This window comes from Ammodytes marinus, assembly GCF_949987685.1.
Source record: "Ammodytes marinus genome assembly, chromosome: 9".
NCBI lineage: Eukaryota > Metazoa > Chordata > Actinopteri > Uranoscopiformes > Ammodytidae > Ammodytes > Ammodytes marinus.
In genome coordinates, this window is record NC_137213.1 from 25,056,355 (window position 1) to 25,076,511 (window position 20,157).

The 20,157-nt window shown below is 40.5% G+C and overlaps 1 protein-coding gene across 1 annotated transcript; it reads right to left on the reverse strand.

The window, feature by feature from the left end:
- Window positions 1–4,618: 4,618 nt before the first annotated feature.
- Window positions 4,619–10,316, reverse strand: grk7a (G protein-coupled receptor kinase 7a; the record flags this gene model as incomplete). The annotated part of the gene is made up of 4 exons (XM_080033967.1): window positions 4,619–4,958; window positions 5,281–5,561; window positions 7,880–8,335; window positions 9,720–10,316. 4 exons carry the CDS (start codon window positions 10,314–10,316, stop codon window positions 4,619–4,621), a joined length of 1,674 nt encoding a protein of 557 aa, XP_079890093.1.
- Window positions 10,317–20,157: the final 9,841 nt, after the last annotated feature.

Genomic DNA, 20,157 nt, shown 5'->3' on the forward strand with positions numbered 1-20,157 from the left:
GGCTCTGACTACAGCGATAGGAGGTGGTGACATAAGTTCTCGAATGCTAAAAATTCTACTCGACCGCCGTAGCCGTCCTCTCAACCGCCGATGATAATGTTACCAGAGATAACACTACGTGGGTGGCTAGTTAACTCCGGTTAAGTTATCCCGTGAGCTCCTCGGGGGCTAAAGTGTATGGTGTCTTGACATGCTGGTTAGAAAGCAACACACTATGTATATTCCTTTTGTCTTTAATAGTTTTTGTGTGGCGTTTGCGGGTTTAGCCATTTCTCTGACAGTCACTGGACGTGAAGACGTTCCATCAAAATAAGTCCCCCCCCGGCACTATTTTGCAGGACACCGCTGCTGCTTCCCGGGGTTAGCCCCGCCCTAGATGATTGTGATTGGTTTAAACAAATACAAACAGGCTAGCCCAGTTTCCCCCGGTTTCCCCACCCGAATAGACGGCTCTAAACAGAGTGCTTCCAGACCCTACTACTTGCTGTAGTTTGGTCTGGCTTTGCGAGACTATGCCAACGGAGACAGCCTTGTCAACGGAGGAAAAAAGAAAAAGAAGTTGCCTACCAGACGAAAAGAAAAAAAAGGAAGATAAGAAGATGGAGCAACACGTTGCTGTTTAGTTATTTTTTATTTTATTTTATGCCATCTCTGAAAAAAATGCAATGAATCTTGGGATATGTTGGGCCGCGAAGGATCCATCTGCATTTCTCGGCCGCATATGAAGGAGCCTTGCAAATGGAACAAGCCTTTGCGCGCCACTATGACGCAATCGGTCTTCAAATGCAGCCTTAGGCTATAGCCCCTGAATTGAGATTCACCCTGAGTAGAGTGTGACGGGCTCAGTAACGCTTTTGTAACATTCGAGTAGAGTCCAGCTGCTGCCCCGGAGACAAACACCCTGGCGTGACAACAACACCCAGGCGTGACGGAAGTAACTGAGGTGTGACGGACGTGATTTTTGACTATTTTAGCTTCCATGACATTTCTGCTACGTCACTCATTTGCCCTAACCCTAACCACCCAGCTATGATGCCTGAACCTAATCCTCAAAACAATATAAATAACACAAATTTAGTAGCCTATCGGTCTGCGGTCTTTTTATTGTTTGACGTGACGTAGCCTACTCATGATGGCCGCCGCGGTGTTCCGTCAGCCGAGTGGAGCTCAATAGCGCCGTGGCTAATCTAATGTTCTATCTATTATATTCTAACCTCTCCCTGTCCCCTTGCCCTAACCCTAACCACCCAGCTGTGATGCCTGAACCTAATCGCCAAAACAATATAAATAACATAAACTTAGTATCGGTCTGCGGTCTTGTTATTGTTTGACGTTGTTTACAATTTAGAAGTTTATGACGTTGCAAAAATAAAATCTACAGGTAACGTCCGTCACACCACAGTTACTTCCGTCACGCCTGGGTGTTGTTGTCACGCCAGGGTGTTTGTCTCCGGGGCTGCAGCTGGATACTATTGGAACATTCTCCACATCATTGCAGCACAACTCTGCAGCCACACGAGGGAGCCGCAAACAAGAGGGCCAGAGCCAGTTGTGTCAGTGATGGCACGGCTCAAACGTTTCGCTGCCACAGGGACTGGGCCGGACTGGGCAGACTAGTGAGGCATATTTCATTTCACATCACTGCGCCGTGTGGATTTTATGACGACATGCCTGAAAAAAAAACATAATTAAACATGCCACTGGTTTCCACAATATCCAGTGGCAGACACTGGGAAATGAGCTTGGTGGGTAGATTTCACCTTCAATAGTGAGGTAATTTCCAACAGAATGATATTGAATAATGTTTACTTCTAAAATCTTATAACAAAAAAGGAAAAACATCCTATGAACAGCTAAACACTTTATGATATTTCAAGTCATGTCACGTGGTTGGAACCCCACATACTTTCCTGCAAGTCTAATTATCTTGATATTTACTGAAGCATAGACTACAGCCTGATCATTGAGTGGATGGTTGTATGTTTAAGTATTTCTACTGTAAAAATGAAAACTAAAGTAAAATAAAAGTCACAATATATCAGGTCAGTGTTAAAACGAAGTCCGATCACACCTGTCTCCTCTAATTTTACCGCACCTCCATCCAACAAAGTCCCCCAGTGCCCTGAGACAGCAGCAGCTCTGTCCTTCAGGGTCAACAGAAGCCTAACCCCAAGTCCAGATAATCCTCTTGGGGTTTATCTTGGGCTTTAGTCACCTCAGTGTCCACTTAACTCATGCCACCTTTAGGTTAGCGCTGTTACAATGAACTGCTGGAGACACACCGCATTACCAAGGAGAGTTTATTTTTCATGAAAATAAATGTAATTCAGAAATTTTGTAAACAGAATTAATTATAACTTGAAATCTAAGCTGGAAAGGTCTCTCATAAATGCATTTTAAACAGCCTCAGCCCTTTTTTTGTTTGCAGTGCCTGAGTGCTTTACCACTTTCCGTTAGGTCAAGCAAGGATCATTTGAGCAACTCAGGTGCCCCACTGGTGTGACTTTGGGGCAAAGAAAATCTGTTTTCTTTAACCATAGGGGCCCCTAAATAGCACATTTCTCATACCCTTTTCTCATCTGAAGGGCCGCCTAATGGGACACTTCCAAGCTCACTTTTTGCCTCAAGGTTACATTGAAGGGGCATTTCAGAGTGTGTGTCATGATTCATTCAAAACTAATATTCTCCCCAATATCTGGTGGCTGTGAGCTACACTAAGGGGCCTCCCGAACCCAGTTGGCCCCAAGTTTGAGGTGGCTTTTTTCTTTCTTTTTTTTTCGTCCCTGCCAAAGAGTCTCTGCAAAAGAGGTTTTTACATACAACATTCAATTCAATTCAAAAAGCTTTAATGGCATGGATGTAACATTCTTTGGAAAATAATCAGAATAGTCGAATTTCAAAATGTGCTGAATGTTTTCCGGCCTAGTACGTAGCTGGTGTTTTCCTCTCAGACCCATTCCTTGCAGGTAACATGGAAATGCGTCACAACCAGAGGGGATTTAAACTGATTAAAGAAAAGAAGGCCCAGGGATAACACTGGTTATCGCCTTATGAGCTAAGAGTTGAACATGCCAATTTGTGGCAGCCTGGAGCACAGTCTTGCTGTAGTCAGCATCCTGAGATGGATTATGCAGTTAATATGTTTAGGTCAACTCCGGTACCCTTAGAAGCACTTTCTCTAAGGTTAAATCTAGTGCAGGGAACATGCGTTACATTGGACAGTTTGAGGTGTTCTCTGGCGAGAGTGTTGGATAAGCCTTTAAAGCATTTTCCCTCAGGACCAAAACTTGGCATTGAGACAAACACATAAATTCATGATTACAGAAAACAGACACATTTTCAAAAGGCATATATTTTTAATTTGTTCAAATAATACAAGATTCAAGGAAATTTCTGCGTTACATCTGACGTTTCTAGCAATTTCTCTCATGTTATATTTACAAGTACACGTATCATATATATGTATATATATGTATACATTTATATTATATTAAAATTAACTGTAAAAACGAAACTCTGCCCAACATCTGGAAGTTTAAAAACTCAATCAAATAATTACGCTGAGACAAGTAAACAAGAATAACAAATATTTTCTTTGGAACTACCCCATGTCATGTATAATCAGCTTAATGACCTCGGCAGCGAAGTCTTTTTCAGGATCTGGCTGAAGGGTTGAAGGTTAAAGGGTTTCACATTCATCTCAAACTAAGAAAAAACCCTGAAGTGTGAAAATGTTTCAGGGCCATAAACATTGCCACCTGCACATTCCTGGTACAGGAACTTATTACCCAATTCCATCGTTTAGCACCCACAGTAGAGGTACTTAGTGAAGAGGTGTTCTGTATTCTTCTTTCTTTCGAGTACATCCTACATTTTTAATTAGTTACATATTTGCCTCTCTCTTTTTGCATAGATAAATATATTTCTTTATATACAGTAAATACAATTGCTTTTTATAGTTTATATAAAACTAAAGTGTTGTGCAGAAAGATCACCACTTGGATGTAAAATCAGTGATCAGGTTTATAATTGCTGAATAATATCAAACACCAGAACAATTTCTGCCACTTGTGCTCACAAAAGCACTTTTCATTGCAGGAACAGCGTGAGCTTATGATGGCATCAGTTAAGGGGTGGGGTATAAGATGGGGAGGGGGTAGGTGCTATGAAGTGCTGTAACATATACACTGGCCACTGGAATATACTCCAGTTAAGCTAGAAGACAACTCAAATTTCTAAACTTGTGTAACACTAAAATCCCTGATGAAAAGGTCGTAAAAATTATTCTTAGGTGTAATTTATGGTCAACATGGTTGGAAGTCTACATCATAAAATAAGTCTATTTTCAAAGGAAAGCTGTGAAACACAGAGATGATGCTCAAAACACATCATCGCATCCTTCATAATTTACTGAACCTTGCCTCGGAAGCAGAAGATCTCTAAGCCTTGAGTATCCCTACAAGAGAGGAATGTTACTTCCTTCCCAACATAGATGCTTGTGCTTGTCGCTTTCATAAAACATGATCCATCTTTTACATCATTGTTAATGTGCATCTGACTGAGAAACCAAACAACATTTTGATTGTCATAACTAGTATATCATATCAAATGTGGCTTCTCACAGTAGTATACATGTGCCAGACTTTTTATCTCCATCAGGATCTCCTCCCCCCTCTTTCCTATTGGGATCATTGAGTTCATCAAACAGTCCCGTATCGATCATCTCCGTCTGCCACTGAATGGGCACAGCGCCAGTGCTAAACTCCTTGAAGAAATTGTCGTCTTTGGCGTCAAACTCGATGCCCTTGATCTCGGAGAACTCTGCAATGTCATCTGTGTCCTTGGCATAGACGACGTTGGGCTTGGGCACCCAAGGAGGATCCACCAGTCCGGCCTCCAGACGGGGGAAATTGATGGACTTGAACCACTCGTGCTTCCTGGGATCCTCCAGGTTGTTCCTAATGAAAAGGCAAAAATGTATTTCTCTGTCAGTGTTTCAGAACGACAATGCAACTGTGGTTGCAGTTTTAAGATAGGTGTCGCCCTTACTGGACCAGTTTAATCTCAACAATCTTGATATTCCAATGTAATTTTCCTCACATCACTTTAAACTCCCAAATTATATGTGGAAATTAATTTAAATGTAATTTTGAAAAATATACACTTAAATAAATACATTAAATAAATTCCAATAAACCAATTGAGACATTACAACATTTTAGATTCGGATCTACCACCACATGGCTTCCTAGTCCCTTGAAAGAGTGGATAACCTCTTACTTCATGCCCAGGCGCTCCTCAATTTTCTTCTTGAGGAACTGCTGGATGACGTCCTTGGTGGATGCATCAAAGCACTTGTGCTCGAAAGGGGGTTCCTCATTTTGAATGCGGCGCTGTACTTCCTCCTTCTCAACCGTCTTCTTCTTGGCTTCGGGGCCCTTGAAAGGTGTGTAGCCAGCCACCATCTCATAGATACTGCAGCCCAGGGCCCACCAGTCCACAGATGTCCTATATGGAGTTTTGGTCAGGAGCTCAGGGGCCATATACTGTCCAGTACCAGCCTAGAGGAGAAAGAGAACAGTTGCTACAGTAGATTGAAGACTTATGTGTTCAATGACATAAACAATGCAAACAATGCATAACCGTGTGTCTGAAAAGGCAAAGAGAACAGAAAGTGGAGGGGCAGACTGGTAAAGAACAGTGATAAAACTGTTCACATTTATAAGTGTTAGATAGGTAAGTTGCCTGGGTTACTAAAAGCTTTACTGTGGCATATGCCATCTTGTCTTTCAATCTCCCTCTGCTTTACTGTCACCTTTCCCTCTCTTGCTCTCTTTGCACCTGCTCCTTGGCTCCCCTCCCTCTACGACCTCACCTGCAGCCTCTGACCAAGAGCTTAATCCTAATGCTAAGCCTGTGACAGAGGTGTCCAACCTCTTATATAAAGACTTAGCCTTCTAGTGTATTAATGAATAAGTCTGAAAAACCCAGCTCCTTTTTTTTAAATAAGATTCACATGTTGGCACAGGTAAAATAGTTTATAGGTATTCAGGAAACTTTAGGGTCAACTGTCCTTTTATAGCCACTTTATTATAGTAACACCAAACAACATTCAGCACCACCTCATACTAAACCTATTCATGGATTGCACTACTAAAGGCATTGGACACCACATCATTTAACCAACTGTTACAACTTCTGACAATGTCAAAGTCATAACATTTTTTTTCTTTTTGCATGAAGATGATAGTGATCACTAAACTCGGCTGGTACTTCGAGATCTGCGCTTGACTTTCTGTGACAGGACTTGGCCACATGTGCCTGGATAGAACCTTTCGACCAATCATTGTAGGCATGATACATCTGCATCATTTTCAAACTGCCCCTTTGCGGCTCTTTGTAACTATGAAATGTGTGGATACGTTGGTTATCAGTTTAGCTTAACGAATAAAGAACCTGGACACTGATCAGTCAAAGGGGCAAAACCCTTTCATGTATAATCATAAAGGTAAGTTCTGATTTCAGTTAATTCAAGGAACAAATCCCTATGAGATCTGCAGCTCAGTTAAAGTCACCTTGTTTGCAAACTAACTTGTATAAACATATAAAGCAAAGGTTTTTCCCTGGATCTGTCACTCTGATCAGGGACAGACTTGTGTAATGCCCAATAAGAAGATTAGGGAACCAAAGCCAGCCTTGCAAGGTTAGCCCAGTCATTTTGGCTGGCTGAGGAGCATCAGAGTACTAGATAATGAGCTTACTGGACTTTCATGGCACCATGAGCTTACTCTTTGCTACCGCAAGTAGTTCCAGAAGAAAATAAAACCCTTCAGAAATAATTTTTTCAGCTCATCTAAAGGACAAAGGTAAGTGTCTATAGTTAGAGTTGTTTTATACAATAGGTATTGTGAAACACAAATTGAGAAGAAAACATTTGAAAATAAAGAATCATTTTAACTGGTGCCTAAGCTATGTAATTGATCTGACAGGCCATCATGATATTATGTTACTGCCATCCATTTCTTTTGCATTTTGTTGAGTTATCCTCTGATAGATGCAACAACGTTGCAGCCAATGTTGTGTGACATCAAACTTAACTAATTGAAGACAGGGTATCTGTCTTACTGTTTCTCATTGCAAGAAGATTAATTACTTGCTTCGTAAGGTGTAATTGCAAGGAACTGCAGCCCAGTTGAGGCAGCTCTCTCAACACAGGCAAATACATCTATGCAACCAAGTTGCTGATGGAAATCTTCTTACATTATTGACTGCTAATTTAACAAGAGTCCTTAAAGGTCTCTAAAATAGTCGGTACAAAAAAATGGTGGCCAGTCTATGATCAAATGAGTTATACAATGGATTCAGAGACTTTCTTTTCAGAGATCTTTAAGCAATCCAGTAATCCCTGTCCGGATTTAAAGTAAGAACCCCACCATGATTGGCAGCCTGAGCTCAGTTTTTAGCTCCAAACTCATCTTCAGATAAGTGAACACAGACAAGGTGGACATGTACCCAGTAATCAGCAATTTGTGTTTCTTTGTTTTTCTTTTCTGTTGCAGTTTTCATTGCGAGTGTGTGTGGTCTAACTCAAACCGTTACTAGAATCTTGTTTATTTCGTCAAATCCGGCGAAAACCCTTATCTGCGCTTTGGTCCGTGCACCTTCAGAGACGTTGAATAATAGATAACATGGGTATATATCTTGAACCATAATGTAAATCTAATTATGAATCCCATTAGTATTGCTAAGATTATCCACCCAGGTCGCCTCCTTGTAACAGCTGCCTGGTGGATTGAGGAAGCGACTCTATGCACTTAGTGCACTTCTTTGTTGTGATTCAAAAGTGATTCATCTAACTGTTGTATGTCCATCTACTCACCATTTGGGTGATAGTCTTTTCAGGAACAAGCTCTACAGCCAGACCCAAATCTGAAAGTCGGCACTGGCCAAAGCTATCCAGCAACACATTCTCCGGCTTCATGTCACGGTAAACGACATTCATGTCGTGCAGATGCAGAATGCCCGTGGTGATCTGTGCCGTGTAGTGGACGATGCGACTCATCTCAATGCCCTTGTCCACACCCTTTCCATCATAGCCCATGTGGTAAATGTGGTACTTGAGGTCTCCTCCATTCATCAGGGTCATGACAAGGCACAGGTGGGTCTTGGTGTCATAAGCATAGCCCAAGTTGACCAAAAACAGGCTGTTGACCTTCTCCAAGATCTGCTTCTCCAACAGGGCCATCTTCTCCCCACCCTTCTTCTTCAGTCGCTTTTTACACAACTTCTTGCAGGCATACATCTGGCCTGTGTTCTTTACCTGAACAGCGCATACCTGGAGACAGATATACATTGTATTTGTTAAAAAGGAGGTGCTTATTTATACCAATGTTCACACAGTTCCCTTTCGATCAATTGGAATCCATTTCCGACGGAAAACAAATTCATGGTCTACTGGATTCAGGCTGACCTGTAGGCAGCAAAGGGAACATGGCCCTACATTGATCAGAAGACTCAAATGTGATTAGTACCTGTCCTCTGTTTGTAAGTGTAATAGGAATAAACAAATAAATGAACTGAAAAAGGGGTCTCTGAGCCTTGACATAAAATCCCTGATAGGACTAAAGGCAAGTAGCCTTCCTAACTTGAGCCTTTCCAGCTGTGTCCTGCATCTTTAACTAAACACTTACATCTGGTATCACTCGTTCTCTCTGTAATTTGTTGGTATATGTTTATTATCTCTAAACCATTGTATGTGCTGCTAACTATTTTATAGTCATAGCAGATTCACACTGGACTCTAGTAGCTTTTACCGTGGTTTTAATGAACAATATACTGTTACAAAGAATACTGTTACTGTTTTAGACATCTAAATGGCTTTCTACACATCTATTTATATTAAGAGTAAGTTGTCTTATTTTGGTATGTCAAGCTTGTTACTGAGAGCTTGACTCATCAAAGGGGTTCCTCAAGGTTCAATCCTCGGTCCTCTGTGTTTCTGACTCCAAGCCATGACATTATAACAATATGTCTTTGGTTTTCTTCAGACATCTCCAGTCAATCTCAAATCTTTTAAATTATTACTATAACAATATTTTAATTCACTCTAAATCCATTGCAACTTACACAGCTATTTTCTCTACCTGTTAATTTACACAATTACTGCTTGTTCATATGTATAGAAAAGAGAGACCTTGGACTCAATAAGACAATAACAGTTTGTTTTAATCAATTTGTACTATCATAGCACCTTGCTAGTTATATCTGAGGAAGATCACTACTTGCTGCATTATGGCTTAAAAATTCAAAGGGTATGCATGTGTGCTTTATAACTTCATGGTCACCTTGACACAAGGTAAATCCTAATGATTATGTAAGGTATGATCTCTCTTCCTCAATTATCGTTTCTTATGCTTTTAAGCAAATACACCTCTGAAGCTTGCGGTTTTTTCCTGAGAATGGATCAACACTGACACTGCACATTATATACTGTATCTCCATCATTGCAATTCCAAAATAACTTGAAAGCATTTTCTCCAGAATTGGTGCGTACATTGTATAAAATGTGATGTTAATTCATATTTTTCAGTTGAAAAAAAAACATCATAACCAGAGATAGCCCAGCAACTCAAAGCTGGTTTAAACCATACATTATTATCCATAACACATATTTCAACAGAAAATAATACAATTAAATGTTGATGCATTTGCATGCTTACCTCTCCAAAACCTCCTTTGCCCAGAGTTCTGAACTCATAGAAGTATTTGTCACTGACGGGTTGTTTCTCAAACTCTTTCCACTGAAGGAATTTATCAAAGAAGGGGCTAGCCTGGTACTCTGAGAAGGGTTTGTCTTTTAGATACTCTCTTACACCATCCTGGATTTTGGATTTCATCACCTCCTCAAAGTTGGCATCTGTCACAGACTTGCATTTCTCAGCAGCCTCCCCAGTAAGAAAGGATAGGTAATTCTTGGAGTCAGCCTTGCAATACTTGTTCATGATGTTGGTGCGTGCCTTATCTTTGGCTGCAGCCAGAGCCAGATCCCAGTCATACAAATCATCCAGGAAATCAGCAGCAGTCTTAAATTCATCCTTATTTACCAGGAAGTCACGGAAATATTTTTTGCCAATAGGCTGCCTTTCACAAAGCATTGAAAAGTCCTTTTCAACGGCAGCTCGTACTGCAGCGCATTCGTCATTCTTCGGGAGAGACAAGCTGCGACGGCGCTTTTTCATCTCCTTGTCATCCCCACCCTGGGCTTTTAGGTAGGCCGTGTTGGCCACCAGGTTATCCAGTCCCCCCATGTCACACATCTTGACAGCTGTATGTGGTCTGTCCCCGCTAAGTGACTGGTTTCTTCAGTGGCCCTCTGACAACCAGTGCAGATGGTTTGAATCTGTGTGAGAGTGCACCTGCTCCGAAGCCAGCGTGCAAATGAGCTCCTTCACCAAACCTACCTGCAAACCTAAGACACACTGACACACCCAGTAATCACTAATTTAGAATGTAATACCAGGGAGGGATTTTGGCTTAAGGATCTTTGTGTGGTCTATTCAAGGATGCTGTGCACAGAAAGGGAATCGTAAGTTGACTCTGTGGTAAGAGGCTTTGTAGCCCTCTCTATGCTCCCATAGTGTCCAGTAGTCTCTATATAACAGTGGTCCAAAGGGTTCTGTTTACATGCATTCGATGATGAGTTACCGTGAATGTCAGAAAAATTAGCAAGAGTGTGTTTGAAACAGCAAGACATCTTTGAGAAAACTGTCAAAGTACTTTTTGAAGGGCTCCTTATGAACCTTGTGAGAAACTGGGGTAAAACGGTAATGTTTGGTGCGGTATTTAAATATGATAGTAAAGCACATGGTAAGAAAATAAGATTATATTTGGAGCCTTAACAGAAGACTGACACTGGTATACTATTTTCACAGGGAAAGTCAATTAAGTCAACTGTGGCTATAACATATATGACAACATATGGCCCCCTTAACAGAGCAGTTACTTCAGAGAGCTTATTCCTAATCTGTCTGCTTTCTGCCCTCATGCTCTTTCACTTCTATAATACTTATATAACCTCATTCCTAAGTGGCCACCACACAATAACCACTAAAATTATATGTAACATTATTACAACGTGTCGTGTACATTACTACACTAAATTGGCAAATTTATAGGAATTTTATAACATAATGTAATAACTTGGCACTGCATTTATTCAAAGATAAATGAATACAGTACGTAATTTGTTTTTGCCCTGCTCCCTGTCAATCTTCAGATGTGTAATATGTTGTTTAAGATTATAGCTTATATTTTGTTGGAATTGTACACTGAAGTGAAAAAACAAAACAAATAATGAACGAAATGAGCAACAATAGGTGCTCATTTGGTAAGTAATAAAGGATCACAATTGATCGAATAACTAATGCAGTGCTTTGTCAGTGCAAGGTCACAATAGCTAAAGCATCCCTTATTTTGCATCTTTAAGCCGCTGACAACACCAAACATTTCACAATTAAATGGATATAAAATGGTTTGAACTAAGCATGATCAAAAAAGCAATTAAAATAAACATATGTCCATCATTTTTCCCTATCTTACAGTACACCTCTTTCAAATGCCAGGTATCAAAACAGCGTAGCAGTGGAGTCAACACAGAGACTAACAGGATTAAATAATTGTTGCACCAGAGCTTCTTTCTACTAGTTGGTTTAAAAAAAGCCTGAGGTGTTTGACCTTAATCATGTTACAGACCTGAGGTTAAACTGAGGGCCTCTGTGATACCTAACAGCAGACACCAGAGGAAGGCCAATAGCTTAAAGGCAATAATTTTTTTCTGATTGAGCTGAAGCGTATATTATCTTTCTATGTAGATCTGTGGGCTGAATTTATAACAATTTTGCAATTAGACTGCACAAATATTTAGTGAAACACTCTAGACGTATTTTTAAGTATCTTCAAGTATTTTTTATTTTATTTTTTATTCTATTTTATCTTATTTTTAACTTATCACTTATGTCTCTGCTTGTTTATATATTGTGTTATAGTGTATATATGACAGCCAATGTTTGTTTGTTTATGTCTCAATATATGCACCTTATTCATCAACACAAATTCCTTGTTGGTGTAAAACCCTTCTTGGCAATAAATCTTATCTGATTCTGATATAGTGTTTGCAATAAGTCAGAATTTGTGTTTCATTGTTTCACTGTCGATTTGCTTTTGGCAGTAACATTACGCTAAAGCTATCGTCATGCAGGCTAATTCAGTACGATAAACCTCAGATAATATTAGCTAATCCTTTCAAACGGTCTCAAGCTGCCAGTGCCATGCACAAGATCAAGGGCTTTGCTTACAGTCAGAAAGCTCCAGTCTCAGACCTTTTTGTCTTGTAAAAGGGAGACGCCCACACACATTCAGTTTGAGAGTGGGTTAAAAAATATCACAGCACTTAATGAAATGAGATCAAAATTCTCTCATTGAGGGAATGTCTGTTTGGTTGGTTTTATCCCCACAGGACACATAAATGTTGAACATTCGCGTCAAGGAGGGAAAAAATAGAAACACAAGCAGGGATCTGCGATCAAGAAACTGACATCTTACTAACTAATATTGCACCAAACTATGATTTCAAAACAAATTATTTTATAGAGAACCTGGTGCCTTCCATTTAAAGACACCTGCCATAAATATCAAATATGTCAAATATAATGACGTGATCATGTTGTAAATGGATCATAGTGTCAGTAAAGCAGTTAAGCCTATTGAGTGGATGAAAGCGGCAATGGGTTTTCATCTTTTACCAGGTCAGGGAAGGTAGAAAGGTAAGCCGAGGGCTCAAACATCACTCTGCGGGTCTCCCATTTACTCTACAGAGGATCCCTGCTTAGCCACGTAACTGTCATTGAGGACCAGTTACAAATTAATTTATTAATTTAAAAAATGTGTAAGGCTCCAGCTTTAAACAAACGGTTGCAAAAAGAAAATGGGCTTGTAATACAATGGTGAAAAGGGAGATATTCTTACGATATTATAGAGAAAACAAGTGTGTCTAGAGTTACATAAATACATACGATAAATGTCCATTACGCTTCTTCTCTACTCTGTTTAAGATGGTTGATCTTTTCTGATTTAGATGTGATATCTTCAAGCAGCCTGCCCCTTTAACCTTTAACATTGGGAGGATTATCCTCCCCTGAGGATGGAGTAAAGGTTAAGAGGAACAGTATTCTCATCCTCCCCCCCCCCCCCCCCCATATGGTCTGAGTTCTATGTAGCTTTTTAAAGTACGTGGTCTGGCTCCATCCGATTATGGCCTCTCTTCCAAGGTTTTAAATCAAGACATGACAGACAAGTTCATGAATAGTCAAAATAACATTTTCATTTAAACAGAAAAATAATACTGACATGGCTGTGTGGTCGTTAATGAATCTGAGATACAGCAGCCATGTAATGAGTCCCTTAGCAAATGAAAAGATCTCCTTGAGGACAATGCATCTCATTAGGTCATTGCTTGCACATGTGACCGTAAGAGCAAGTAGGTCAGGTGCAGATGATGGCTCGAGCTGGTTACCTCACAGTGAAACTAGGAAACTCCCTCATTTACCCTCATTCTGCAAAAGGCTGGAACAGCTACAGGGATGTGATTGAAACGAGTGGCCTGCCTGATCTGGACTTGGACTCTTTCAAGTTCTTAGGATTCATGCTCAAACCTGAATTGTGCAAAGTCTGTGATCAAAATGGGGCTTGTCTGCAACTCAAGAAGTTGCTGAGGAAAGCTGCCCCGATGAATAAGTATGTTGTCCTCATTTCATCTCGTCTGCATCAGAAAAACCACATAACAGGCAGGTATTGGTTGGACAGAAAAGTGATTAGACAGCTCTGGGGCCTCATTTATAAACGTGGCGTACGCCCAGAAGAGGGTGCACGCCAATTTCTACGCAAACATTGGGATTTATAAAAAGCAAACTTGACGGGAAGATGTGCGGTCCTCCACGCAAACTCTGACCCATGCGTACGCACAGAAAATGGAGAAAGGAGAAAAGGCGACTCCGTCGGCACATGTATGAAGTGCGAGAAAGAATGTGTTTGTGTAAAATGAATCCAGATAAAGGCCTATTATAAGCCATGTAGGTCTATCATATAGTGAGATCCTTTGCAAAACGGATGAAGCCATTCTTACAACTAATAAAAAAATGCCTCCACGGATTTTTCCATGGAGTGATACCAACAAAAAACAAAACGAATTAGGATCTTAAATAGCCTACAAACAAAAAAAAAAACGTTTGAATAAGCTCTGCATGTTATTGGATTCATTCTGATAATATTGAGGTGGAATACAACCTATTACTTTTACACTGACGCTGTTCTCGATGCCTCAGTCAGGCAGACAGGAGTGCAGTTTCATACACTAATCATAAGCCTATTATTATTAGTAACCCTCCGCCGCCCGTCACTGCACCGGGATGAATTCTCCGAAGCTGTAGGCCTATCTCATGGGGGGTCTCAGTGTCCCCCGCTCGTGGCACAAACACTGCTGTGTGAGGATATGCACTTTTTTGTGTCCACTTTTATGTCGCATCGCTTCTTTTTATTTCGACCACAGCGTTCACAGAGATCGCCACAGGCTGCACTATGACGCCTTTACCCTCACACTGTGCCACCAAACTAAATTTTCCCTGGTCGCCACTTCTCCAACGGGTACATCGGTGTGACTGCAGTGATCCACACCGTGTGGAGTCTATTTTTCCATTTCCCTTTCAGTCGGCGATTGCCACTACCGCCTTCATGCACTCAGTAAATGATATTAATTCGGGCGTGTCAATGACTATGTATGGTTAAATATGGGCGTTACGTGAAGCCCGCAAAGGCTGCGCCACATTTAGAGTTGATTGTGATTTATAAAGGGAAACAGGCGTAGGACGTGAGTGCGCACTGTTTTATAAATCAGAATATTTTTGTTCGCACGTACATCCTACATTTCTTCCATACGCTAGCTTCCACGTGAATCCCACGCAAATTGCTTTATAAATGAGGCCACAGGTGTTGCAAGAGGCAATGGAATGAGACGTCTTCTGAATAGTCTTCTTTAAATATGCCTTCACATGGCACCCTGCTATTTTCAAAAAGGACGGTGAACTGTTTTGCCTAGCTGGAAATGTTTTTCATAGGTTTTTCAAATAAACACTTTAAGGATCTCGTAAACTTTACAGACACGGCCTCTTGACAAAAGGGAGAGCTGAACAAATGTGCCGAGTACACAGACAACATAATCGCAATTAGTGGTAAGATGTCCCTTTAAAGCTACTACGAGTAAGTCGGCACGTTGGCGACACCTTTGAACAAAAGCGGTAGTATTATTACGACGCCAGCTGTCGTGAAGCTGTTTTGTAGCTCGTGCAGGCGTGCAAGATTCAAATAATCAGGAAGCAATATGGTGCGTGTCCGTGTGTTGAAAGTGTGAGGGCACCGGACTCTTTTCGGCTCCGTGAGTCTATGGGTGACACAGCATCAACTAATGCCAGTAAGTGCTAAACACACCTGATTGCAATGAGTTGATGCATTGTCACCTCTCACGGAGCTGAACGAGTCCGTGTCCTCACACAAAGCGAATGAACGAGAGATGGCAGTTAGTTAGTATGGATCACGATGAGGTAATGTGTTTATGTTGTAAATAATGACTATTTCCGATGAATAATGGTCATCTGATGATGCTGGTGAGGCAAAGTAAACTTTGTTTTAGTAGGCTACCGCTCATTCATTTAGGAGTAAACACTGCAGTCTAGTTTCGCTGCGTGAAATTGTGTACGTTGCTTGGCAACGCCCTCCCGCCCGACTATCACTCTCCCTTTTAGCTTTTCTTCATTGCATTTTCTTTTTTTTTCTTTTATGGTTCAGCCCCGTTATCGGTCATTATGACGACAAACAACTGTCTCAAACAAGGCTCCCGCTCCCCTTCCCTCACCTGGAGGGATAGGCTTCTCAAATCGCGTTCCTGCGCCTCACTGAAATCTGTGACCAATACGGATATGTGACCATAGAGCATGCACGCGTGAACCGAAAATCGGACTGGGTGTACGACCAGATCAAATGCAGTAATAAAAACTATATAAAAACGTCTTTCTTTGCACTGATGGTCTTGTTTGCTGTTAAAGGTAATTTATGATTATGAGAGGAAACATGAGGCTGTTTAAAAGATATTTAAAAGTTACTCGTTGCCGCTTTAAGGCGAGACACTGCAGGTGAATAGGGTAACATTTTGAACTTATAGATGTCACGAATGTTGCCAGTTGATAACTAGATTCAATTGGACACGGCTGGCAAAAACATTTTGAACAACTGGTCAATTCTGGGATTTTTGCCTAATGTGTTGATTTTACTAAACCTTGTCTGTTGGTGTAAGTTAATTTATCCAATACAAGCATCTTTAAGAGCCATTATCTAAAAAAAATATGTTTTGAAATACTCTGAACCAAAAATCTCAAGTAAAGCACTTAAATCAACAAAACTTTCCATGATCATTCTTTTAAAAAATGTTTTTTGGCATTTTCAATGCTTCATTTATATTATTGTAGATTTTATTTAACATGGACATGACAATTTCATTTAAGGAACTAGATGCATTGTTTTAAGTGTATTAGCATAAATGCTAGCTAATATTTCAACACCTGTCCAGTGCGGAGAACCAGAGATGAAATGGGGCATAGAGGGGAATTACATGCAGGGAACGGCCACTGGTCGGGATTTAAACACTGGTCTGCTGCGACAAGGACTGAGCCTCATGGGGGACAGGCTCTTATCGCTACACGCGGCCATCCATGATCATTCTTAGGACTATTCAGATGGTTAAAGATTTGTTCAAACCGTGTTACTTGTCTGATTTACATATCTATTTAAACATTTCTGAATAAATATGTAAATTTGGCAATATCTAACTAATAATGCGTATATTTACAAATAGGAAGGTACAGAGAAGGATGCTGATGATGTCAGTATGAGCTGAGCACAGAGTGGACCATAAACACAAGTGCCTAGTGCCACCTAGAGGACAGTTTTGTTATGTGTGTTAAAAATGAATTCTGCTTGTAAAACAGATAGAAACACCTGAAAGTATTTTTTTTTTCACAATAAAATTTTTGTTCTGTTTTCCACATTGAAGGCACCTCTTTGTACAGGTTAAGAAAAATGTGTTTCTTGACTTTATGTTTTACTAACAGTTGTAATTGTACAGTGTGCTTCTACTAATGAACTGCAGGGTTACACCTTATGTGTATCAAACCAATGCAGATACAAACAAAGCATAGGCCAACAGTATTTTATAAAAATCGATTTTCCGATTAATATCGATTCTCTCTCGAACGATTCTGAATCGATTCAGAAAAGTTGATAATCGTTTTTTTTTTTTTTTTAATCTAATATTTTTTTATTTTTTTTGTAAATACTAATACTTCCTGCGCCATTGCGCATGCACACCACACATGTGCGAGTTGTTTCCAAAGTGGCTTCAAAAGGGCTGAGAGCAGCAAACCCATGACCTGCACCGGCTTTATCTGTTTACGTTTTTGTATGAGAGCTGAATTCCAAGCCATACTTTTTGTACAATGTGTTGAAATGACATAGAAAATAATAGATAATAGAATAGAAATCCTATAGAAGCATGATTTACGAGATTAGAAATAAAATAAAACTGAATCGGTTTAGTTTTTACATACTTCCATATTGTGTTGAAATGCAAGCTGCATTGATTATTGCACTGTTCATAGAAAGTCATATTTGTGACAAGAAAAGCTTTTCTCTTAATACAATATTAGAGAAGGCAATTCATCTGTTGATTGTCTTTAATGATCATCACAAACGTAGGAAGTGATTAGCAAACTCTGAGTAGCAAACTCAGATGTGCATATAAATATATTTTTGAAATTCACACATGGGTATGTACATAAAAAATGTTTTGCATTGAGATGCATTGAAAATATCGTTGACCTCTGAATCGGAATCGAATCGAATCGTGAGGTGCCAAGAGATTCCCACCCCTAATTTTGATACAGCAGATATTTTCTCAGATGTCATATTTTGTGCACAATATACTTGTACATAAAGGGATGGTTCAGTAATTTCGAAGTGGGGTTGTACGGGGTACTTAGATAAAGTTAGTGTGACAATATGGAGATGGCGGTCATTGCAGGCACTTTAAGGAGTTTAGTGGAGAAGTCGCTGTGGCAGAAGTCAGCCTCGTACTGTTGCAGAGGGGGACAGAAAAATAATTTTTTTTCCCCACAAATATAAATGCTTACCTAAAATCTAAATATCTGTTTAATTGTTCAACGGCTTGATTTGCTGCCAGACAGACATTTATTTTTGTTTACTTGTGTCTCTTGAATAATCCGAAGTAGCTCTGAGTCTAGCAGCTGATTAGTGGAGTGATACAAAAAAGAAACAGCTATCTGGCAGGAAACTAAAGCTTTGTGATAAATCTAGGTTTAGCATACAATTAAACAGATATTTGGGTTTTAGGTTAGCATTTACAGTACAGTATATATGTGGAGAAAAACGTTTTTCTTCTGGCCCCCTCTGCAACAGCACAAAGCTGACGTCTCCACCAAACTCCTTATTGTGACTGCATTGATCGCCATCTTCTTAGGGGCACTTTACACGACAACACGAAAAGGTGCAAACGCGGAAATATTCCCGCGGTTGCACTATATCATGTACATGAAAACAGCAAACGCAGGCATGAAACCGCAAGTTTTTGAGATCACCTCCCAGGGAGGATTGTTTGGAAAACACGACGGTTTTGGTTTCTTGTAAACACCGAAACCATTTTCCCTTGTAACGCTAACGTCACGGCTCCACTTCACGTATGCATAGTCTATAACATTTGCTGTCAAAATACCCACACGCGAGTTCTAAAGTTAGAAGACAACATAACATGCACGGTGTCTCCGCGGCACCCTCACTGTGATCAGCGGAGAGTGTCGTGCAGGGCTTAAATAGGCCTATAACACTCGCCAATTTAGTCTATAGTCTATTAGTAAGTTATTGATACCATGAACCCGCCACTTTGTCTGGGGAAAGATTTGTGCTCTGCCGGTTTTTCTAGCAAAATAAATGTGTGTAGCTTCTATATGCCAGGGACACGGCTCTCTCTATATTAAAAAATACCTATCCATAGTTCAGCGCGCAGCGGTTAAGGTACTGTTCAACAAAAGGAGCATTAAGGCTACGGCTTCACAGTAAAAGCATTTCACTGGCTAAACATTAAAGCGGCTATGAGTAACATTTAAATATCTTTTAAACAGCCTCATGTTTCCTCTGATAATCATAAATTACCTTTAACAGCAAACGAGACCATCAGTGCAAAGAAAGACGTTTTTAAATAGTTTTTATTACTGCTTTTGGTCTGGTCGCACACCCAGTCCGATTTTCGGTTCGCTCGTGCAGGCTCTATGGACACATATCCATATTGGTCGCAGATTTCAGTGTGGCGCAGCAACGTGATTTGAGAAGCCTATCTCTCCAGGTGAGGGAAGGGGAGCGGGAGCCTTGTTTGAGACAGTTATTTGTCGTCATAATGACTGATAACGGGGCTGAACCGTCAAAGAAAAAAATGAAAAATTAAGAAAAGCTAAAAGGGAGAGTGATATAGGCTACGGACGGGACGAGGGCGTTGCCAAGCAACGTGTATACAATTTCACGAGAGCGAAACTAGACTGCAGTGTTTACTCCTAAATGAATGAGCGGTTGGTACTAACACAAAGTTTGCTTTGCTTCACCATCATCAGATAACCATTATCTGAAATAGTCATTATTTACATCAACAACACAAACACATTACCTCATCGTGATCCATACTAACTGCCGTCTCTCGTTCATTCGCTTTCTGTGAGGACCTTACTATCTATGGTGAGGACACGTCTTTCAGCTCCGTGAGAGAGAGTAGTTAGGTGACACTGCTGAATCAACTCATTGCAATCAGGTGTGTGTGGCAGTGACTGGCATTAGTTGATGCAGTGTCAAAACCACTCTCACGGAGCCGAAAAGAGTCCTCACACTTTCAACACACGGACATGCACTATATTGCGCCCTTCTCAGTTCACACTCGCGCGCCTGGCACGCGCAAGAAAACAGCTTTGCGACAGCGGGCGTCGTAAAAATACTACC